The 25,766-nt window shown below is 36.4% G+C and overlaps 1 protein-coding gene across 5 annotated transcripts in view; it reads right to left on the bottom strand.

Moving 5' to 3' along the window:
* STXBP4 (syntaxin binding protein 4) overlaps positions 1-25,766 on the bottom strand; it is a 208,642-nt gene that overhangs the window by 69,049 nt on the left and 113,827 nt on the right. For 4 of the 5 annotated variants that reach the window (XM_058444671.1, XM_032162787.2, XM_058444670.1 and 1 more), the window contains one exon: positions 24,942-25,075. In XM_058444671.1, the coding sequence (XP_058300654.1) occupies positions 24,942-25,075 (134 nt within the window). Of the gene's footprint in view, positions 1-24,812; positions 25,076-25,766 lie in introns of those variants that run through there. The other variant, XM_058444672.1, reaches the window with a different exon arrangement.

Below are 25,766 nucleotides of genomic sequence, written 5' to 3'. Positions count from 1 at the left end.
AGAAAAAAAAGAACTCAGGATTAAGAAATTCACTTGAAATTGCACAACTACATGGAAGCTGAACAACCTGCCCCTGGATGACTACTGGGTAAATAACAAAATTAAGGCAGAAATAAATACATTATTTGAAACCAATGACAACAAAGACAAAATGTACGAGAATCTCTAGGACATAGCTAAAGCAGTGTTTAGAGGAAAATTTATAGCACTAAATGCCCACAGAAGAAAGCAGGAAAGATCTAAAATTGACACCCTGACATCACAATTAAAAGAACTAGAGAAGCAAGAGCAAACAAATTCAAAATCTAGCAGAAGACAAGAAATAACTAAGATCAGAGCAGAACTGAAGGAGATAGAGAAACAAAAAACCCTTCAAAAAATCAATGAATCCAGGAGCTGTTTTTTTGAAAAGATTAACAAAATAGATACACCACTAGCCAGACTAATAAAGAAGAGAGAAGAATCAAATAGACACAATAAAAATTGATAAAGGGGATACCATCACTGATCCCACATAAATACAAACTACCATGAGAGAATACTATAAACATCTCTACGCATATAAACTAGAAAATCTAGACGAAATGGATAAATTCCTGGACACGTACACCCTTCCAAGTCTAAACCAGGAAGAAGTTGAATCCCTGAATAAACCAATAACAAGTTCTGAAATTGAGGCAGTAATTAACAGCCTACCAACCAAAAAAAGCCCAGAACCAGACAGATTCACAGCCAAATTCTACCAGAGGTAAAAAGAAGAGCTAGTATCATTCCTTCTGAAACTATCCCAAACAAAAGAAAAAGAGGGACTCCTCCCTAACTCATTTTATGAGGCCAGCATCATCCTGATACCAAAACCTGGCAGAGACACAACAACAAAAAAATTTAAGGCCAATATCCCTGATGAACAACAGTGCAAAAATCTTCAATAAAATATTGGCAAACCGGATCCAGCAGCTCATCAAAAAGCTTATCCACCACGATAAAGTCAGCTTCATCCCTGGGATGCAAGGCTGGTTCAACATACACAAATCAATAAATGTAATCCATCACATAAACAGAACCAATATCAAAAACCACATGATTATCTCCATAGATCCAGAAAAGGCCTTCCATAAAATTCAACACCCCTTCATGCTAAAAACTCCCAATAAACTAGGTATTGATGGATCATATCTCAAAATAATAAGAGCTATTTATGACAGACCCACGGCCAATATCATACTGCATGGGCAAAAGCTGGAAGCATTCCCTTTGAAAACTGGCACAAGACAAGGATGCTGTCTCTCACCACCCCTATTCAACATAGTATTGGAAGTTCTGGCTAGGAAAATCAAGCAAGAGAAAGAAATAAAGGGTATTCAAATAGGAATAGAGGAAGTCAAATTGTCTCTGTTTGCAAATGACATGATTGTATATTTAGAAAACCCCATTGTCTCAGCCAAAAAATCTCAAGCTGATCAGCAACTTCAGCAGTCTCAGGATACAAAATCAATGTGCAAAAATAACAAGCATTCCTATACACCAATAATAGACAAACAGAGAGCTGCATCATAAGTGAAGTCCCATTCACAATTGCTACAAAGAGAATAAAATACCTAAGAATACAATTTACAAGGGAGGTGAAGGGCCTGTTCAAGGAAAACTACAAACGACTGCTCAAGGAAATTAGAGGACACAAACAAATGGAAAAACATTCCCTGCTCATGGATAGGAGAATCAATACCATGAAAATGGCCATACTGCACAAAGTAACTTATAGATTCAATGCTATCCCCATCAAGCTACCGTTGACTTTCTTCATAGAATTAGAAAAAAACTACTTTAAATTTCATATGGAACCAAAAAAGAGCCCATACAGCCAAGACAATCCTAAGCAAAAAAAACTAAACTGGAGGCATCATGCTACCTGACTTCAAACTATACAGTAACCCAAACAGCATAGTACTGGTACCAAAAGAGACACATAGACCAGTGGAACAGAACAGAGGTCTCAAAAATAATGCCACACATCTACAACCATCTGATCTTTGACAAACCTGACAAAAACAAGCAATGGAGAAAGGATTCCCTATTTAATAAACGGTGCTGGGAAAACTGGCTAGCCATATGTAGAAAACTGAAACTGGATCCCTTCCTTACACCTTATACAAAAATTAATTCAAGATGGATTAAAGACTTAAATGTAAGCATAAAACCATAAAAATCCTAGAAGAAAACCTAGGCAATACCATTCAGGACAAAGGAATGGGCAAAGACTTCATGACTAAAACACCAAAAGCAATGGCAACAAAAGCCAAAATTGACAAATGGAATCTAATTAAACTAAAGAGCTTCTGCACAGCAAAAGAAACTATCATCAGAGTGAACAGACAACCTGCAGAATGGGAGAACATTTTTCCAATCTATCCATCTGACAAAGGGCTAATATCCAGAATCTACAAAGAACTTAAACAAATTTACAAGAAAAAAACAACCCCATCAAAAAGTGGGCAAAGGATATGAACAGGCACTTCTCAAAAGAAGACATTTATGTGGTCAAAAAACATGAAAAAAAGCTCATCACCACTGGTCATTAGAGAAATGCAAATCAAAACCACAATGAGATACCATCTCACACCAGTTAGAACGGCAATCATTAAAAAGTCGGGAAACAACAGATGCTGGAGAGGATGTGAAGAAATAGGATCACTTTTACACTGTTGGTGGGAGTGTAAATTGGGTCAACTATTGTGGAAGACAGTGTGCCTATTCCTGAAGGATCTAGAACCAGAAACATCATTTGATTCAGCAATCCCATTACTGCGTATATACCCAAAGGATTATAAATCATTCTACTATAAAGACACATATACACGTATGTTTATTGCAGCACTGTTCACAATAGCAAAGACTTGGAACCAACCCAAATGCCCATCAATGATAGACTGGATAAAGAAAATGCCGCACATATACACCATGGAATACTATGCAGCCATAAAAAAGATGAGTTCATGCCCTTTGCTGAGACATGGATGAAGCTGGAAACCATCATTCTCAGCAAACTAACACAGGAACAGAAAACCAAACACTGCATGTTCTCACTTATAAGTGGGAGTTAAACAATGAGAACACCTGGACACTGGGAGGGGAACATTACACACCAGGGCCTGTCTTGGGGTGGAGGGCTGGGGGAGGGATAGCATTAGGAGAAATACCTAATGTAGATAATGGGTTGATGGGTGCAGCAAACCACCATGGCACGTGTATACCCATGTAACAACACTGCAAGTTCTGTACATGTATCCCAGAACTTAAAGTATAAAAAAAAAGAAAAAAAAATGAGAATTCACAAATTGCTAGTAATGAGATACAATGTACCAGGCATTCAACAGGAATAAATAATGCTAAAATTTTGTTTTCATCATGGGTGTACAAAGAAGGAAGCTAAAAATAAATGAAGAAAAAGATAAAGGCATTTCATTTTCAATTATTGTCAAGTTATAAAAACATTTGTACTTTTATGTGATGCAAAGATAGAGAACACAGACATAACAAATGAGTCCATTATGTCAGTATCATTTGGAATCAGACAAGCGTTTGGCATTTACTAACTCTGAACATATCTCAAAACAAAACTATATACAACTCTGTAGATTGAGAAAAAATAAAGAGAATTATGAAGTAATCAGAATTTTTAAAGCTCCTTTTATTTACAAAAGCGGTTCACTCATGTCTGTATTCTCATGGTTCATTCATGCTTCCTTGTACATAAATAAATATCATGTATGCTTTTTCATTCCCAAAAGTCTAAGAAGGAAATGTGCTACAGCAAAGGGTGAATTTCCCTCTTTCTTATTGAATGTATGGATGAGATAACTTAATGAGGAATTCATTCATTAATCATTGAGTATCAACTATGTGTCAAGCACCATGATAGGTACTAGAAATGTTAAGCTGAATGAGACAACATCAGATGGTAAGGATAGAGAGCTATTTCTCTCAGGAAGATTCATAATGGTATTTCTTTCCTTTTTTTTTTATTATACTTTAGGATTTAGGGTACATGTGCACAATGTGCAGGTTTGTTACATATGTATCCATGTGCCATGTTGATTTCCTGCACCCATTAACTCATCATTTAGCATTAGGTATATCTCCTAATGCTGTCCCTCCCCCCTCCCCCCACCCCACAACAGTCCCCAGAGTATGATGTTCCCCTTCCTGTGTCCATGAGTTCTCATTGTTCAATTCCCACCTATGAGTGAGAACATGTGGTGTTTGGTTTTTTGTCCTTGCGATAGTTTACTGAGAATGATGTTTTCCAATTTCATCCATGTCCCTACAACGGACACGAACTCATCATTTTTTATGGCTGCATAGTATTCCATGGTGTCTATGTGCCACATTTTCTTAATCCAGTCTATTGTTGTTGGACATTTGGGTTGGTTCCAAGTCTTTGCTATTGTGAATAGTGCCGCAATAAACATACGTGTGCATGTGTCTTTATAGCAGCATGATTTATAGTCCTAAATGCCCACAAGAGAAAGCAGGAAAGATCCAAAATTGACACCCTAACATCACAATTAAAAGAACTAGAAAAGCAAGAGCAAATACATTCAAAAGCTAGCAGAAGGCTAGAAATAACTAAAATCAGAGCAGAACTGAAGGAAATAGAGACACAAAAAACCCTTCAAAAAATTAATGAATCCAGGAGCTGGTTTTTTGAAAAGATCAACAAAATTAATAGACCGCTAGCAAGACTAATACAGAAGAAAAGAGAGAAGAATCAAATAGATGCAATAAAAAATGAAAAAGGGGATATCACCACCGATCCCACAGAAATACAATCTACCATCAGAGATTACTACAAACACCTCTATGCAAATAAACTAGAAAATCTAGAAGAAATGGATAAATTCCTCGACAAATACACCCTCCCAAGACTAAATCAGGAAGAAGTTGAATCTCTGAATAGACCAATAACAGGTTCTGAAATTGTGGCAATAATCAATAGCTTACCAACCAAAAAGAGTCCAGGACCTGATGGATTCACAGCTGAATTCTACCAGAGGTACAAGGAGGAACTGGTACCATTCCTTCTGAAACTATTCCAATCGATAGAAAAAGAGGGAATCCTCCCTAACACATTTTATGAAGCCAGCATCGTCCTGATACCAAAGCCTGGCAGAGACATAACCAAAAAAGAGAATTTCAGACCAATATCCTTGATGAACATTGATGCAAAAATCCTCAATAAAATACTGGCAAACCGAATCCAGCAGCACATCAAAAAGCTTATACACCATGATCAAGTGGGCTTCATCCCTGGGATGCAAGGCTGGTTCAACATACGCAAATCAATAAATGTAATCCAGCATATAAACAGAACCAAAGACAAAAACCACATGATTATCTCAATAGATGCAGAAAAGGCCTTTGACAAAATTCAACAACCCTTCATGCTAAAAACTCTCAATAAATTAGGTATTGATGAGACGTATCTCAAAATAATAAGAGCTATCATAATGGTATTTCTAATATAACAGCTGCTGTTTGGTTCTGGAGGCTGGTGTCTTAATTAAGATGGTAAAAAATCACCCTTCTAATTCCCCCAAATTTCTTTTGATTAGATAGAAAAGTGCCAAGGGGGTAGGAGGGTGTTTATCTCTCATAAGGAGTCTGAAGAGTGCCTAAAAGCCCTAAGAATGTAATTTGTATCCCTTATTCCAACAGAAGAATATCTTTTATTCCAAGAAAAATTCTAGCCTTGCCACTGTGAAGGTCATTCTCCCACTGGGAAGACAGAGGCAAATGGCAATAGTTTATGGTGTTAATTTGTATTGTGGTGTAACAAACTACCACACATATAGCAGCTTAAAACAATACATGTATATTATCTCATGGTTTCTGTAGGACAGGAGTCTGGGCATGGCTTAGCTGAGTCCTCTGCTTAGGATCTCATAAAGCTTCAATCTACGGGTTGAGCATGGCTGTGGTCTCATCTGAGGCTTGACTGGGGAGCACTGAAGGATTCATCCAGAGACTGTCCTCAGCTCCTTGTCATGAGTCTCCTAACATAGCAGCTCATGTCTTTGAAGCCAGTAAAGAGTGCAAGATTCCAGCAAAATTGGCACTAAAATCTCATGCAATATAATCATGTACAACCTGTGACTTTGCTGTATTGTATAGTTACAAGCAAATCACAGGTCCCAAACATATTCCAGGGGAGATGATCACACAAAGGCATGAACATCAGGAAACAGGAATCATAGAAACCACCCAAAGAGTCTGTCCAACACAACACTCAGACTTTTCCCCTCTATATTACCTTTAAAAACCAAGTCTTCTACTTTTTCATTACTGCTTTAAATGTAGTTCTTCTCACCTTTATTTTTCAAAGTTTAAGTTAATCCTGGCCTTAACTTCCCTAACACTATGTGTAAAAGTTTTTGTTAGTTCTAGGTTGTTTCTTTGTCCATCTTTTGTATATTTGTTTAAACATGTAAGTTCATCAAAGAATTCTGTGAAGCTTCCCTTGATTTACTTGAGTACTTTTACGCTTTTTCCTTATTGAGGCTATAAGTAATTGTACACAGTAGCCTTAACCTTTTAGGATTTCTTACCCCATAAGCTACGTTCCCATCCACAGTCTCTAAACATGAGAATAAATTCATTTTAGCCAAGTTTAAAACAAAACAAGACAAAACAAAACTGTGCCCATGGAGTCTGTAATATATGTCCAGATATGTACATAATTAAACAATCACACCCTCTTTAGTATCTTTTGGTAGAAATACAATTCCAGCAGATATTAAAATAGTTGCAGTGCTTCAGTATTGCAACAGGTTGGCAGGAACTAATCCACTTTCAGAAGGCATCATTCATGCTCCTTTTATGCCTGGGCTGGTTGAGGCTCACTCTAATGGTTTTACTTTAGTTTCTTCCTTTTTTCATCTCTCATGCTCATTATGGTGTATCATCCTCACTCATATTCATGACTTTCTGTACAGGAAACTTTGTCTGTAGTCTTATTCCCCTTCTATAAGGTGAGTTGCTCTGAAAAAAAGGTATAACCTTCCACAGAAATATTTTAATCAGAAAGTCTCAGCAGACGGTATGTGGTACCTACTTAGGATCTATATATACGAGAGTTGATTCTGTTCTTCCTCCAAGTTTTACCTACTTCAATACTGAGCTTCAGCTGCTTGCTTTATACTAAAGGACATTAGCAAAGCTGGCCTATGTTCTTAGTGCCTGATAAATTGTATTCAACAAATATTTGTGGAAAGAATAGACTATTTGACATCTATTTGTACATGCAAGTAGGTAGAGTCATGCACTGTATAACCATGTTTCAGTCAATGACAGACCACATTTGTAGCAGTGATCCCATAGGATAATAATACTGTATTTTTGCTGTACCTTTCTCATGTTTAGATACACAAATACTTAGCATTATGTTATAATTGCATACAGTATTCAGTACAGTTTCTGCTATATATACTTGAAGCCTAGGATCAATAGGCTATATGCCATATAGCCTAAGTAGATAGTAGGCTATACCACCTAGGTTTGTTTGAATACACTATGATATTTGCACGATGATGAAATTGCCTAATGATGTATTCTCAGAATATATCCTTGTCATTAACCAATACATCATTATAATCTTTATATTATATTTATGCATATAAATGGGTATTTCCGTATAGACTTTGGAAGTGAAACTGAAGGGTCAAAAAATGTACATTTAGATTCCTAGAGACACAGTTAGACTGCTCTCCAAAAAACCTGAATCGAGTAAACAACTATCAACAGTGTATGAGTGTGCTGGTTTCCTCATGTATATACTAACACTATAGATGACCAATCATTGTTAATATATGGCACTCTGGTGAATAAAAATGGTGCCTCATTGTTTTAAGTTCATTCCTAAGTAAATGAAATTAAAATATATATATTTAGCATTCATCTGTTAAATATTAAATGTGCTTACTAAATAGATATTAAGCACAATAATAAAATATGAGTGTCTCTTGAATATGTGCCATGTACTGGGCACTGTTCTAGGTGTTACCTAATTGTGGTAAAGAAGATGTTCAAGATCACTGTTCTCAAGAAGCTTATATTTTACTAAAGGAGGTAGAAAATAAACAAGTAAACAAACAAAATATAAAGTGCTGTGAAGAGAATAAAATAGGGGAGTGAAATAGAGTATTGGAGGTGGAGAGAAGGTCAACATTAGACAGGTGATTAGGTAAGGCCTTTCTGACAGGAGACAATCAAACTGAGGGCTTAACGACAGAATGAAGTGGACCTCTCAATCCAAACTATCCTCTTTGCTTTTCTCAAACACATCAGGCACACTCCTGCCTCAGGGCCTTTCCACTTGCTGTTCCCTCTCTCTGGAACACTTTTCCTTCAGATATCTATATGGCTTATTCCTGCCTCACATGGATGAAATGCCTGTGAATATCTAGTTTATGGGTTTGCAGAGAACTACTGGCTATTTAGATCTCATTCCTATGCAATTTAAGTATTTCCATTTTCTACACAAGTTCAGCAAGGCCTCCTTCGTTCCATATACAAGACTCTATGAAATGTTTCCAGAGGTCCTTTGAGACTGCTAGTTAGATATAAACTTCTTTATTATTTCAATCTTCATATCCATTAAATAAATTTGAGTTGAAGACTGGTTTCCTACCCAAAATTACTGCCACTTGAAAGCATGAAATGTTACTTTGCAATTGTGTTCCAGGGTTTTAGCACACAGTTTCTCACATGTTCTCAGAGAAGTAATGTAACGATAGATCATATAAATCTACATTAGTAGAAATTGTTCATTATCTTCCAGGGTTTCCAGTTCTCAAAAAAAAGGAGGTGCGGAAGAGAATGATTTAAGGCTGTAAGGACAAAATAATCCTTTTACACAATGACAATGAACAATGAAGATTATAATGACGATGATGATAATGATTATATTAAGTACCTACCAGATGTGAGCCATAATATTTTCAATGAGCTTGCCACTTCAGATACATTAGCTTTAATCCTCAGGACAACCCTATGGGTTGGTGATAGCTCCATCTTCATAGATGGAAAAAAATGGGCTCAGCCAGCTTATAGAATTCTCAAAGCCAAATCTATTATGCCATAGAGCTGGCATTTGAACCTTATAGCATATGATCTTTTCACTACTCTGTTTCTCTACAAGTAAAAATGAATCTACTTTTTTGATAAAAATAGAATTAGGGTGTGAACTAATTCATTTTATTTATCTGTAGTAAAAACCACACGCATTTTTTTTTTTTTTTTTTTTTTTTGAGACGCAGTCTTGCTCTGTTGCCCAGGCTGGAGTGCAGTGACACAGTCTCGGCTCAGTGCAACCTCCGCCTCCTGGGTTCATGCCATTCTCCTGTCTCAGCCTCCCAAGTAGCTGGGACTACAGGCATCTGCCACCACGCCCGGCTAATTTTTTATATTTTTAGTAGAGATGAGGTTTCACCATGTTAGCCAGGATGGTCACGATCTCCTGATCTCATGATCTGCCCGCCTTGGCCTCCCAAAGTGCTGGGATTACAGGCATGAGCCACCGCACCTGGCCAACTACAGGCAATTTTTTACAAATGTTACTTCATTTTTATCCTATAATGCTTAGAGACAAATATGTCATTTTTTCCATTTTATAAATGGGGCAAAAGTGGGGTTGAATAATTTATTGAACGTTGTAAAATAACTTGTCTAAGAAGCAAGTTTTCTCACTCTGAATATTTTCCCTATTCTACTTTTGACTTTAACTTTCATTAGAATTCTGGAGTTATTATAAAAGAAATGAGAAACACAAATAGCACTGTGTAGTCCCAAGAACTAATTGCTTTATATTTTTTATCAATAATGCTGGTTGGATAATGTCACACATTATCAGAAAAAAAATTATTAAAGATTCAGTTGTTGACTTTACATCTTCATTTTTTTCATTCAACAAAGATTTATTATTTATTTATTATGAGGTCAGCACAGTGCTTGTCACTAAAGATGCAAAGCAGTTTAGGACAAAATTCAGTGAGAAGAAAAACATACAAATAGATACTTACAAGGCAATATGAAAAGAGCAATAATACAGGTTTCAGCAAAGAGCTGTTAACTCTGTCTGGAGGTTTAAGCTCACTTTATGGAGGAGTGCATCCCCAGTTTTAAGGTCTTTACCTAGGAACATTTATTATTCCCTTTTTATGTATTGTTATGCAAATAGTCCCAAAGAGAGCTTTTGTTTCTTACTGTGAGATCTCCATGATGCTTAAAAATTCTTTTATTTAAAAAATAAGCTCTAAAGTTCAGCAGTAACAAATGCTTATTCTTAAAACAAAACAAAACAAAACAAGCAATATGAAAGCTTCCAATAAAAAACAGATAATCTCCCAATCCTATCTCCTGAGAAAATCAATGTTATCAATGAGGGAGATATCTTATGGCAGATTGAAAACTACTAAAGCTTCTTGAGGCAATGCAATCTATCGCTTTATCCTGAATATTTGTAAGTCATGAAAATTAGGTAAGATGAGGTATATTTTATTGAATGATTCTAATTAAAATAAAAGTGAACTCTAAAACATAAACTCCAGCCTGGACAACATGGCAAAATCCCATCTCTACAAAAAATACCAAAAAATTAGCTAGGCATGGTGGTGTGTACCTGCAGTTCCAGCTACTTAGGAGGCTGAGGTAGGAGGATCACTTGAGCCAGGGAGATTGAGGCTGCAGTGAGCTGTGATCACACCACTGCACTCTAGCATGGGCAACAGCATGAACCATGTCTAAAAAAACAAAACAAAACAAAACCCAAACACACAAAACCCCCATAAACCTATAGTTACAGAGCAAAACACTTTCATAGTAAGTCACTTAATCCTTGAAAAAACCATATGAAGACTGTACCCTGACTTCAGAGACAGGAAGCGAATACTCAGAGAGGTCATCATATTTCACCAAATCTAAGGTGCCATCAATTATAACACACCATGCTATTTTATATACTTTAAAAGAGAAAAAAATAATTACCAGTTCAATTGTGACATCATGTCTTAACTATATTCCTACAAGACTCACAGGATTTATTAGGAACCCTGGACAGAGAATTAGAAGACCTGAATTAGGATTCTGACATTGTCCTTTCCAAACTTGTGACTTAAGTAAATCATTAAGTTCTATGAGCTTTGATCTTTCCATATATTTTAAATTAAAAAGAACAATGTCTCTCTCACAGGGTTGCTGTGAGGACATATTAATGTAAAACAGAACTTTAGAACTGCAAAACTGATAAAAATTTAAAACCTTCTACGTCAATGTTATTTTTAAAAATATTACCTGCAACAGTAATATTAACACTCTGTTGTTGAAGGTAGGAACTGAACTTCTGGATCTGAATTGAACTATTTTATCATGATAAATAATTATGAAGACTGTTACCGCACACATTTTAGTACTGCTGCCTTTTCTGAGATGAGCTGTTAATACTTTGTCCTCATGTGAACTCTGGAAAATACCTATTCCACTAACCCAAAATAAGGCATTCAGTATGGATGAGGAGATTTTCAGGCCTTGAACGAAGATGTTTCTTTCTGGCATCATTTACATTTTGCTTGTCCAGTTATAGGACTGAAACACACACTATACTTTAGGCATTCTATCATTATAGTCAGTTCTAATTGTGAAAGGAATCAGTTTCATCTTTTGAAAAAGTGATAATTTTCTATATTTTACCACTCATGCCTTCTACAATCTTAGAAGCAGTCCTTGCATTTTTTCTGCCTTTGTGCTTGAAACCATTTAATGTGATAGACTGTTCACCATGTTAGTAGTAAGGTATATAGATTTTACTTGATTAAATACTAGATAGTACACATCCTGCAATCCCCTTGACAACTACTATATTCCTGCCTGTAGTGAGAATTAAGTCTTGCTTGTCTAGCTGTGCCTTCATATCTTAAGGCTATCGGTATGTGATTAAAGTATCACAGAAACCTGAAATAGTTTCTTGGAAATGATCTTCTGTGAAAACCCACAATATGTGGGAGCTTTAGGATTTATTCACACTAGATATTTGTTTTTGTATGTTAAACACTAGAAACATCATGGCTTCCTGATTTTTATGACTGAAGAACTGTCTATGTTTGCTTCCTGCGTACCAATAGAGATTAGTAGATTGCTGCTATGTATCTGGTGGTATTAAATAATTTCAGCGCTTTTTAAGGAATTTGTTTGATGAAAAAAGCAAATACCCAATAACTGATTAGTGCAGAGAAGGCACAATAGAAAAACATGGGGTAGTCTAAGATCCAATATGGCAGCAGATCTGTCTGTGCTACTGGACTTTTTTTTACTCACTGAACCAATATGCACATGAATAGGAAAGTTTAAAAATTAACACCGAATTTCAGGTGTTCCAAAAAGTTATATATGCTGAGACATTACTAATCCTTTTTTAAAAATAAATATTTGTTAGCTGTTACTTCAAACCGAGCCCAAGTTACCACCATCTCCCACCTCAGTCACTGCAATAGCCAACTAGTCTTCCTGCTTTCTTCACTCTTGCTACTCTTAGAGCCCAGTTTTAAACAAACACCCAAAGGATCTTCTAAAATGTAGACCATATCATGTTACTCCTTCTGCCTTCCTATGACACTTAAAATAAAATCCAAACTCCTCAGTATGGTGTTCAAAGCCTTGTATTATCTGGCTTCTTGCTACATATCCACCCTTATCTCGTGCTACTCTCCTGCTTGCTCATACGTATTAGATACCCTGGCTTTTTTTTTTTTTTTTTTTCCTGTCCCTCAGGTATGTCAAGTTTGTTCCTATCTCACAGCGTTTGTACTGGGCCTGAAATGTCCTTCCCATAGTTTTTGTTCCTGGCTGAGTCTGGGATGCAATGTTACCTCTTCAAAGAAGACTTATTTGTCAATTAATCTAATGTAGCATCCCCACTTACTCATCTTTCCTAATACATCATTTGGTTTTATTATATGCATAACAGTCATCACTGTCTACAATTAGTTTTCTATTTATTTGTTAACTTGCTTGTCCATCTGTGCCCACTACAATTTACCTAAGCAGCTTGATAGCAAGGGCCTTGTTTGTGTCGTTATCTTAGGGTCTGGCCCATTGTAGACACTCAACAAATAGTTCTGGAAGGAATGAAATAATGAATGTAAATCATTACCTTTTCTTAAGCGATATGTTTTTCTCTTTAACTCATTTTTTCTGGAAATAAAATTGTACCAGGAAAAGAATTATTTCTCTTGTTGCTGGCAATAATTTGCCAACTTAAAACAAAGTTCAATCTCCCAAGATTAAATTTGATATATTTTCTTAATGGAACCTTACAACAGTGACCTACTTTCAGTTTGAAACAACACAGGAGAATATGTGAGTTCGCCATTTCCTTGAATGGCAAAATGCCACAAATATTTGTTGTGGTTATTATCTGGCTTTGAATAATCAAGTCACTAGAGAACAGGTCTGTTTTACAAAAACAGGTAAAATTTCTCTCAAGTGACACAGAATCATATAATAAGCTATTATCTAATGCTTGGAACATCACCCCAATTCTAGGAGAAGAAATAGCATAATTACTTCGTGTAGAGGAAAATACCACAATGTCCATTCTAAATATTAATAGTATAGCTGACTTTCATTAAAGAAACACAGTTTTGGCTGGGTGCGGTGGCTCATGCCTATTATCCCAGCACTTTGGGAGGCCAAGGGGGTAGATCACTTGTGCCCAGGAGTTCAAGACCAGCCTGGCCAACGTGGCAAAACCCGTCTCTACTAAGAATACAAAACTTAGCTGGGCATGGTGGAAGACATCTGTAATCCCAGCTACTTGGGAGACTGAGGCACAAGAATCGCTTGAACCCAGGAGGCAGAGGTTGCAGTGAGCCGAGATTGTGCCACTGCACTCCAGCCTGGGCAATAGAGTGAGACCCTGTCTCCAAAAAAAAAAAAAAAAAAAAAAAAGAAACATGGTTTTTTGTTTAATAAATTCATGCTTGTTAATAAATATATGCTCTGGGGGAAATGAGGAAAAGAATGATGAATGTCTGAGGTCCAGAATAAGTAGAATGAGAAGATCAAGAGCTTTAGCTCGTGAAGAAGGGAAGAATTTAAAAGATAAATCCCATCAATGCCTTTAAAATGTTACAGTACTGCCTTTCCCCTTTTTCTCATAAAACCTTTTCTAATCTGCTTAAGTAACTTCTAATTAGCTTCAGATGTAATGAAAAAAAAGGCAGCTACTACTCACATTCTTCTTAAAAGTTAATACATTGCTGATTTCAGATAGGAACACCTGAAGTGATGCAGGAGGCTTGCACAGACAAATACATGCAATCAGATGGTCACTGCTTGACAGTCTTATTTTCAATTGGTTGAGTAAAAATAACATAGTTATTGAGCCAACCTGTAAAAGTTGAACATCCATTTCTTTTCTTGCCTAAAATAATATGCCAAAGATTTTTCAGAGTAATGAAACATACTAAATTATATGGTTGTTAATAAAATACAAAATCATAATCTTTCTTTACTGAGAGAAATTAGAACTTTTTTTACTGTTAATAGAAATATTTTCAAAATGTTATGTATTTCATTTCATTTATTTATTTATTGTTATTATTTCAATAGTTTTGGGGGAACAGGTGGTGTTTGGTTGCATGGATAAGTTCTCTGGGTGTGATTTCTGAGGTTTTGGTGCAGCCATCACTCGAGCAGTGTACACTGCACCCAGTGTGTAGTCTTTTATCCCTTAACCCCCTCCTATCCTTCCTACTAAGTCCCCAGAGTCCATTGTGTCATTCTTATGTCTTTGAGTCCTCATATCTTAGCTCCCACTTATAAGTGAAAAGATAACAATGTTTGGTTTTCCATTCCTGAATTACTTCCGTTAGAATAATGGTAACATCCGTATTTTTGATATTACAGGTTGAGTACCCCTTATCTGAAATGCTTGGACCAGAAATATTTCGGATTTTGGAATATTTGCATATACATAATGAGGTATCTTAGGAATGGGACCCAAGACTAAAACATACAATTCATTTGTTTCATAAGCACCTTTTACACAGCTTTTATAGAATATTTGTAATAATTCTGTGCGTGAACCAAATTTGTGAACATTGAACCATCATAAAGCAAAGGTGTCACTATTCTGGTCACCCATGTGGACAATCTGTGGTTGTTTGGCATCACAATCATGCTTGCTCAGAAAAAAATACATCAAAGCTGAAGTGGGCTGGGAGGGTGTTTTGTTTTGTTAGTGTTTTTTCTCTTGGGGATGCTGAATAAACTGTGTTATGCTCCTGTGTTTTGACTACAACCCATCATATGAGGTCAAGTGTGAAATTTTCCACTTCTGGGGCCATATCTGCACTCAAAAGTTTTGGATTTTGGGGCATTTCAAATTTGGGGTTTCAGATTTGGGATGTTCAATCCATATAAGACATGCAGTAATAAAAATACATATCAGCCGGGCGCGGTGGCTCAAGCCTGTAATCCCAGCACTTTGGGAGGCTGAGGAGGGCGGATCACGAGGTCAGGAGATCGAGACCATCCTGGCTAACACGGTGAAACCCCGTCTCTACTAAAAAAAACACAAAAAATTAGCCGGGCGTGTTGGCGGGCGCCTGTATTCCCAGCTACTCAGGAGGCTGAGGCAGGAGAATGGCGTGAACCCAGGAGGTGGAGGTTGCGGTGAGCCGAGATCGCGCCACTGCACTCCAGCCTTGGGGACAGAGAAAGACTCCGTCTCAAAAAAAAAAAAAAAAAAAAAAAAAATACATATATATACTTATACACATCTTTTTTGCAAAAAAATAATAACAGGTGGGATTATTGAGTGAGAATATATGACCATTAAAAACATTTTAACTTTCAAAAAACCTTCCAAATGGATATTTAAAAAGCTCTTGATATATACTGCAAAACTGATTCCCAAGGATGTCATGCCAATTTATATTCCCCACCTGTAGTGGATGAAATGTTTACTTTCAACTTTAATTAGTGGCAGGCCCAGATGGCTCCTAAACTGGAGGGATTTTTAAAAATGCCTAATATAGGAGCAATTCAAGAAAACAAAGTTTATTCTCTACAGCAGGATTCCCGCTCCTTGCTTCCTGTGCTTAGGCATCATTTAGGGCCTCTTGGGTGTAGAAAAACCTTAGCTCCAACTGCTGATCTCAATTCTGTGAAATCTCTGAAGCTTAAAATCCTACTTATCATGATAGTTTCATATTGTTTCTGATACAGGGTGATATTCCTTTCTTGTTTTTTATCTCAACACACACACACACAATTTAAAATGTCATTTCTATGTGTAAGAGCAGAATGGGAAGGTTTTAGCATGAGATCCCTCTTCTATCTTGATCCTGAAGTCCATTATGAATCTTGACAGCTATATTTCCTGGCTTTAATACTGTGGACCTTTTCACAATCATATATTTATATGTATATGTATGCATTTGTTTGTAAGAGAATAGCTTGAATGAGATGTGTGTGTATATATACACATTATATATGTTATACATTTTTATTCATAAAAGCTTGAATTTAGAGAGCTCTCTATTCAGAACTGGTTTTTGACCTTTTAAAGAATATGTAGACCCTTTGATTGCCCTAAAATTTGACCAAATTGTTGTTGGAATTACCCTCTCAAACCTCTGAGTGAAATGTACCTTTGCATTGTGAGTTTAAGGATGACTCAGCAGTCTGAGTGGGGTGAAAAGTGACTTAGAACAAGAGGTGGCTGCGCAGAGCGATGTGGCTTTTGGTGCTGAAGCTGTCGTGCCAACTCCTCTTACATTTAAAGCTTCCTGTATGCCCCAGTGTCTGTCAGATCTAAAGTGTGTCTCCACTTTCTAAAGGATCAAGCCCCAGTTGTCCTTCTGCTTGACAAATAATCTGTGTGAACCTGAGGATTTCAACAAATGCCATTGACTCACTAAGATAAAAAAGAGTGAAAAGAGATCGTCTGCCCCCTACCCCCAGCCTTTGACTTTATTCATTACTCCTTCAAATCAGAACATATTAAGAGTGTCCTCTTGCCAGGGTTCCTGCCAGCCAGTTATTCCCACAATCACTACTGTTGTTTAGCAGTGGGAGTAACAGGTTGGCCCTTCCTACTTTCCTTCCATCTGGTCCTATCTCTCCTATATTAAAAAGTTTTTAGGATTCACCTGTAACAGCTAGTGCTTTTGAAGATTTTTGCCCTATTTTGTATTCTAGTTATAATTTCCATGAGGCCTGAAGGAAGGTAGTTAAAGGCCTGTGCTTATGCTGCCAATTTAACAAGAAGTCAATATATTCTCTTTTTATTAAAGACCTCATATGGGTTATCTGGCCAAATTTTTTCTTATTATGCATTTTTAAAGATAGACCTGCCTCTTTATGCTTTTGTTACATAAACATCTTGTCAATCTATATGTCAGTTAAACAGAAATTGCAGTTCTGAACATGTAGTTCAAAACTATTTTATTTCAAATAAAAACTACACAAAGGCATTATAATGATATAGAACACGTAAATATAAGGAGATCAATAGAAGCATCTCCAGGGGTTCCAATACTGATTAAAAATGCCTATTCTGTTTTCAGACTGTTTCACTGTGAATAATGACAGAACAGACAAAAGTGTCCTCACAGTTAGCAATAAACAACTGAAAGATAAGATGCTGATTAAGACATTTAGCCACAGTTTCCTGTGACAATTACATTCTAACTCAACATCAATAATAACATTAAATGATACATATTATGAAAAGCTCTCATCTACCATATTTTCAAATGTATCCAAGTTGAAAGAAGCTTTAGACAATAATAATTTAATACCTACCATAGAGAGAAAGTAAAATTAAATTAATTACTTTAAATAACAATAATGTGGCACCAGCAGTAGTCACGGCAGTGGCAGCAGCAGCAACAAAAACAACAACATCCATACAGGGAACATCTTACCCTACCAGAGGCTCTTTTGGGAATTTCATATGTACTTCATTTAATCTTTCAATCCTGCCACTTTGATATTATGAGATCCATTTTTATATGCAAAAACAGACCTAGAAATTAAGCAATTTGGCCAATGAAATTGGATGAACAGTTGGGGTGCTCTGTGGAGCATCTCTAAGGAACATCAGAGATTCTGTGGAGCATTGTTTACATGTATTCAAACTGCTGCTTCCTTCCAGGCTGCCTCTATGATTTACACACTTCTCCAATGTTAGAGGTATTCTGGTGAGGCTGGGATGGCCATGTATGCAATGATGTGGAAAGCATTCACGTTCCTTATACGTGGGAGAGTCCTAGGTAGGGGTTCATAAATACTCTGAAAATGGATGCAAAATGTGTACAATCTCACATTTCTGGGAAGAGGATTTTCATCAGATTCCAAAGGAGTCCACAACCCAGGAAAGGTTTAGAATTGTCTTCTAGGCCTGGCACGGTGGCTCATGCCTGTAATCCCAGCACTTTGGGAGGCTGGGGCAGATGGATCACTTGAGGTCAGGAGTTTGAGACCAGCCTGGCCAACATGGTGAAACCCTGTCTCTACTAAAAATACAAAAATTAGCCATATGTGGTGGCAGGCACCTGTAATCCCAGCTACTCAGGAGGCTGAGGCAAGGAGAATTGCTTGAACCCAGGAGGCAGAGTTTGTGGTGAGCCAGGATCACATCATGGTACTCCAGCCCGGGCAACAGAATTGTCTTCTAGATATTCCTTAGAGCCTGGTTTTAAGCTGTAAGAGTCAATAAATCTTTCCTTAAGCTTTCTGAGAAAATCCCATAGTATAACATCCTAGAGAACACTTATATTAAGAAGAAAGTAGAGGCAACTGCCCAAGTAAAAATTTCAAATTATAACTTGAAATAACCAGATAGCCAAGGCAAAGAAAGAAAATGAGGGAGGGGTTGTGGCTGAATTATCTACCTCATGGTAGTAATTTTCTGTTTTCCATGCAGAAAAGTTTAGCTGCTGCTTAAAGAGAAAGAAAATCAGTTGAATTTAATCTGAATTATTAAACTTGAAAAGCTATGTCATACAAACTTATAAAAAGTACTCGCAAAATGTGCCAACATTAGCAATTATATTTCTAAATAAAAGGACAACAGGCCAGGCATGGTGGCTCACGCCTGTAATCCCAGCACTTTGGGAGGTCGAGGTGGGCGGATCATGAGGTCAGGAGATCGAGACCATCCTGGCTAACACGGTGAAACCCCGTCTCTACTAAAAAAATACAAAAAATTAGCCGGGCGTGTTGGCGGGCGCCTGTAGTCCCAGCTACTCGGGAGGCTGAGGCAGGAGAATGGCGTGAACCCGGGAGGCGGAGCTTGCAGTGAGCCGAGATAGCGCCACTGCACTCCGGCCTGGGCGAGAGAGCAAAACTCCTTCTCAAAAAAAAAAAAATAAATAAATAAAAAATAAAAAAAAAATAAAAATAAAAATAAAAGGACAACACAGATTTGCTAGTTTTAAACATCAAAGCATAACCCTTGCAAGAGGTAATACCTTTATAAGGAAAACTATAAAATGCTCAAGGGAAAACTATAAATGCTCATGGAAGAAACTGAAGAGGCTATAAACAAATGGAAGGATATCCCATGCTCACAGATCAGAATAATTATTAATAGTACTGTTAAAATAACAATACTACCCAAAGCAATCTACACATTCAATGCAATATCCATTAAAATACCAATGACATTCTTCATGGAAACAGAAAAAAATTCTAAAATTTGGATGGAACCACAAGAGACCCTGAAGAGCCAAAGCAATCCCGAGCAAAAAGAACAAAGCTGAAAACATCACACTACCAGACTTCAAAATATACTACAAAGCTACAGTAACCAAAACAGCATGGGACTGGCCTAAAAACACACAGACCGATGAAACAGAATAGACAACCCAGAAACTAATCCACATATTTACAGCCAACTGATTTTTGACAAAGGTGCCAAAAGCACTGGGAAAGGATAGTCTCTTCAATAAATGGTACCGGAAAAACTGGATATCCATATGCAGATGAATGACGTTTCACCCTATACAAAAATCAACTCAAAATGAAGCAAAGACCTAAATGTAAGATCTGAAACTATAAAACTACTAGGAGAAAAAAACAGGGGAAACACTTCAAGACAATGGTCTGGGAAAAGATTTTATGAATGAGACCTCAAAAGCACAGGCAACGAAAGCAAAATAAACAAATGAGATAATATCAAACTAAAGACCTTCTGCACAGCAAAGGTAACAATCAAGAGTGAAAAGATAACCTATAGAATTGGAGACAATATTTGCAAACTACTCTTCTGACAGGGAATTAATATCCAGAATACAAAAGGAACTCAAAGTACTAGCAGAAAACCAATAGCAAAAAACCAATCAATCTGATTTAAAAAGTGAGCAAATGATCTGAACAGACATTTCCCAAAAGAAGACATACAAATGGCCAGCAAATAGATGAAAAATGCTCAACATCACTAATGGTCAGGGAAATGCAAATCAAATCCACAATGAGTTACCATCTCACCCTAGTTAAGATGACTATTTTCAAAAACACAGAAAGTAAATGCTGGAGAAGATGCAGAGAAAAGGGAACCCTTGTACACCATTGGTGGGAATGTAAACTAGTAAAGCCACTATGGAGAACTGTATAAAGGTTCCTCAAAAAACAAAAATAGAACTACAATATGAGTCAGCAATCCTACTACTGGGCATTTATCCAAAGAAAAGAAAGTCAGCATATCGAAGAGACATCCTGCCATGTATATTGAAGCACTATTCACAATAGCCAAGATATGGAATCAACAACAACAGATGAATGCATAAGAAAAATGTGTTGTGTGTTCGTGTGTCCATATATGAATAAAAAGTTGATCTCAAGGAAGTAAAAAGTAGAACAGAGGGTACTAGAGACTGGAAGGACAGGGAGAACATGGGGATAGGGAGAGATTTGTTAAAGGATAAAAAATTACAGCTAGATAGAAGGAATAAGTTCTAGTGTTCTACACTAGTGCAGGATGAGTATAGTTAACAATCATGTACTACATAGTTCGAAATAGCTAGAAGGAGGATATTGAATGTTCCCAACCCAAAGAAATGATCAATGTTTGAGATGATAGATATGCTAGTTACTCTTATCTGACTATTGTATATTATGTGTATCAAAATATCACTATGTACCCCATGCATACATACAATTATTACTTGTCAATTGAAAATAAAATTTAAATAAAATATAAAAAACCTGATTGCATAATTAATTTATAACCAGCCTGGAAATTACTGAGTATCATTGGGGAAAAAAAAGTGCAGATGAAATTTTTTACTTTTCTTCCAAATAAGTTCTGCAGAATTTCGAATATTTTCTTTGAATAATCATGTTTGACAGATACTGAAGTTAATGTTAGCAAGGTAATGAAAATTAATGATGGCAGTGTTCACTGGGCTATGTCTGTGCAGGTGTTTCCCTCCACTGTTGCCAGCCCAACATAAAAATGTCTGATATATAAAATTCTGAACTTACACACAACACATTAGAAGTGATTATTTTCATTTCTCCTAAAACCCACAGAATTTCTTCACATAATTAGCTCTTATGAGTTTTTGACATATAATTTGATTTTTACAAATGTATTAGGTTATACAAATTTTTAAGTACATATTTATTGGGAAAACTGAGTAGACACTACGAGTGGCATAGTTTCCAATCCTCCATAACACAGTTGTGAAATCAGAACTTACCCCAGAGGGTCTTTGAATGTTACCCCACACCAAACCAAACCATCTATTACCCAGAACTGTACTGAAAACATCATTTTGATAGTTAATTAGCATGGAACTTTACATCTTTCTTTCTCTCTCATTCTTTTTTCATCTATTCCCCAGCATAGGGAAGATTAAAAGTGGCAAACTAGAGGGATGGTGGAATGTTAGAAGCAAGCAGAAAGACAACTAGCAGGTAGGGTGACATTAGGGAAGAGACAGAAAAACAACCAAAATCTAACACACTAATCTACTAATATACCATATATTAATGGGTACTTGTAATAATGATTATTGAGCCATCCCAACTAAATTAACTTGCATTTAACATATACTAATGTATCACATTTTATTCTCCAAAGATGGCCACAATAATAACTTCTGACTATATGCACTTCTATAAAGAGACCTTGTCACTTTCCCATACATGGGTGGAGTCTAAGTCCCATCCCCTCAAATTTGCATTGATGAATAGAACATGGTGAAAGTGAGGCTGTGTGACTTCTGAGGCTGGGTCATAAAAGGTGATACAGCTTTTGTCTTGTTCACTGAAACACCTATGCTGGAGCCTTGAGCCCCCACATAAGAAGTTTAACTACCTTGAGGTCACCATGCTAGGGAGGACAAATATGGGTAGGTGTTCCAGTTGATAGCCACAGATGAGCTCCCATCTTAGATGTCCAGCCCAGTAGAGTCATCAGATGATTGCAACTCCAACAGACATCTGACTGCAACCACATGAGAGTGCTCTAACATGAGTTGCCTAGCTGAGCGCAATTAACCAACAGGACCATGAGAGACAATACTAAATTGCTGGTTTAAGCCATTAACTTTTGGGTTGATTTGTTCTGCAGCAATGGTAAATGGAACAGCTTATTTTTAAAAAAGTGCTATGTACATAGTTCAACCACAATTCAAAACTTATTCCCGAGTATGTGTTTTGTGCTAGGAATGTGATAGGTAGGTGCTTCAAATAAATTATTTAATAATCGAAGAACTTTTTTGAGTAATATCTTCATTTAGTGAAAAAGGAAATGTAAAATACTTTTTAAAAGCTCTTTTCTGGATGGGTATGGTGGCTCATGGCTTTAATCCCAACACTTTGGGAGACTGAGGCGGGTGGATTGCTTGAGTCCAGGAGTTCAAGACCAAGCCTGGGCAACATGGAGAGACCCTGTCTCTACTAAAAATAAAAAAATAGCCAGGCATGGTGTTGTACACCTGTGGTCTCAGCTACCTGAGAGGCTGAGACACCTGAACCTAGGGGTGGGAGTGATGGGGGATCGGGGAGGAGGAGGTTGCAACGAGCTGAGATCCAGCCACTGCACTCCAGCCTGGGTAATAAAGTGAGACCATGTCTTGAAAAAAAAAAATGCTTTCTTGCATGCAACTACTTCTTGTGTTATGAATGCAATGTGTTATTGATTCTCTTTAAGGATAATAACTCTATTTTATTTCAAGAATATAATATAGCTATCTTCCGAATATTACATTATCTTTATTTAATTAAAGACCTTTTTTCTCTCTCTTCAGAATCTGCCTGTTACGTAGTTCTTCTCCCCCTGGACCATTATTAGGTGATTTTTGGTTGTTGGTTCATATTTTAAATAAGGATCAACAATAGAGGTTCCCACTAAGAATGGTATTACACCTGGGGGCATTTTTGGAAATCTGTGAGGCGTTATCTATTGTCACAGTGTTTGGGGATATTTTTGGCATTTAGCGAAAGGGTACTAGGAATGCTAAACGTCCTATCATTATAGGATATACTGAACAGGCCTGTGCAACAAAGAATTGTTCTGTGTCTTGTATGATGTTTAAATGTCCTACTAGATATTTATGGTGGTAAAAAATCTGTTTTTAATCACTCAAATCTGGAACAAAATTCCATTTTTATATAAACCCCAAATATTTTTGCATAGTTTTAATATACATTAAATTTCCCAGGCTTGTACCTACTATATAAATTAATGGAAGATTTTACTTTCTTCTCTTCAGAACTTTACCATTGGTCACCATTTTGGACAATCATTTGGACATTACTGATGACAATCTGCTCATGCTATTTAAAACGACAATACAATGTTCCTGTATCAGTCTACATTCATGGTTGCCACATTTGTGGTGATTCTCTGTTTAGGTGCAGACATCTGATGACTACATTATATATCCTAGTATAGTTGTACTAAAGCGTTTATGTTTTGAAATATATATAATTTTATTATAAATCACCTCCCTCTTATTTCTCCTCTATAGTACATTAGCACATCATTGATTTTTATAAATTATAGGTATAGTTAGGTAAATTATAATTTTCATTGCAGGAAAATAAAGAGTAAGTAAGAAGTAGTTAGAAAAAGGGAGTTGAAATTCATAAGGAGGCAAAAGTGTCTGGAGAGACACAAAGAGAGAAAGAGGAAAATGTCCAATCATTTAAGTTTTCCCCAAGGATCTCTCTGTCTGTTGGGATGATGGAAGTTACTTAGAGCACTGCCTTACTTCTCTTTCTAGCCCAATGATGACTCTAGAGGTATCTAGTGACAGTTCATGTAGTTCCTTTAGAGAGGTATTTTCCTGGCCCTAGCATAGGAGGATATGCCTGAGCCAGCAGCTCTGAAGACTAGGGAACTGGTTCAGCTATTCCAAGCCATTTAATTAATTACCCTGCTGACTGCCCCAGAGTCTGTTCCCAGTCTTCACTGTCTGTGATCCTGGGGTTTTTTCCATGGTTCTGCTTAACCCATTGTTTCAGCAGTTTTGTCTGTTATAGTTGTGTTTTGGGGTCTTTTGCTCAGTTGGACTGTACATTTAATCTTATTCCATCTGTGGTATATTATTATTTAACAGCAAGTTCCTCAATGCTGATTCCACTCCTCCAGTTTCCAGTGCTGCTGCGGATTGATTTTTACATTTATTCTTCCATTTCAAAGAAACTTTGGGTAGAAGTAGATGTAAAGGCATGTCTTAATTAGAGCTTCATTCTCAGCCTTTACATAAAGGAAATATTCTCCTCCTATGATTGGTACATTAATATTTTTATTGATTAGGTATCAATTTTGCTGTAGGCAAGCCACTATAATGAAAATCAACTGTCTGAGTTCAATTTGTTTTGTTAAATAAATTACTTTAAAAAGGGAAAAAATGCAGAAAACTTACAATCCATATCAAGTAAGGCACGAACAGATTTAACAAGTTCCTTAGATTCAAGTGCCAGTGTTGCTGGGATGTTACGTCCATTCCTTCCCAGTGGTGTGAGGGAAGTCTGAGAAGCTAACACAGCTCTTCTTTCACTATGAAGGCAATAAAATAAAGTTGAACTTACTACACAATAAACAACATCTATCTTTACTAAATCTGAAGTTGTATTAGTTATAGATTTGTACAAATATATTTCTGAGGAAATTATTTCATATAACCAAAATTGAAGTAATTCACATAAAACAATATTTCTGTTTTCAATTATTTACTATATAATAAGTAGAAATATTTTAAAATTAGGTTGACTTCATGTATGAGAAAGAAGTAATAGAAGGATGACCTGTCTCCTAAATCATTTGTTGGGCTTATTTTGTGAGTGCTTCTGTTTTGCTAACATGATATAATTTTATTTAGTTCTGTATAAATTCAAATTAAGCATGTAAACATGAATTTGTTAAAATACATTTATTATTACTTCTAGTAATATTAAATATAAATTCAATATATGTATTTGCTCCTGAAATTATCTCTTAAATTATTCCATTTTTTGCCTCAAATGAAAAACAGCCTAGAGCATTTATATCACTTCTAAACAATGCAAATGTCACCTAAAATGAATGCATTCTGATCTAATTATGTTTTCTTCAAAAAATTACACTAAAACTTACTTGAAAAAAAATTTTAAACTGATGACAAAATCATCATTATTTATACTCCATCTTCGTAAGCATAATGTTATTAATTCACAAAGGGAAACAAAAGCATCAATTCTCAAATTCAAAT

The sequence above is a fragment of the Hylobates moloch genome, unplaced genomic scaffold (genome assembly GCF_009828535.3).
Source record: "Hylobates moloch isolate HMO894 unplaced genomic scaffold, HMol_V3 SCAFFOLD_10, whole genome shotgun sequence".
NCBI lineage: Eukaryota > Metazoa > Chordata > Mammalia > Primates > Hylobatidae > Hylobates > Hylobates moloch.
The sequence above is the reverse complement of the archived record's forward strand: the minus strand, read 5'-3'. Positions and strand labels throughout refer to the sequence as shown.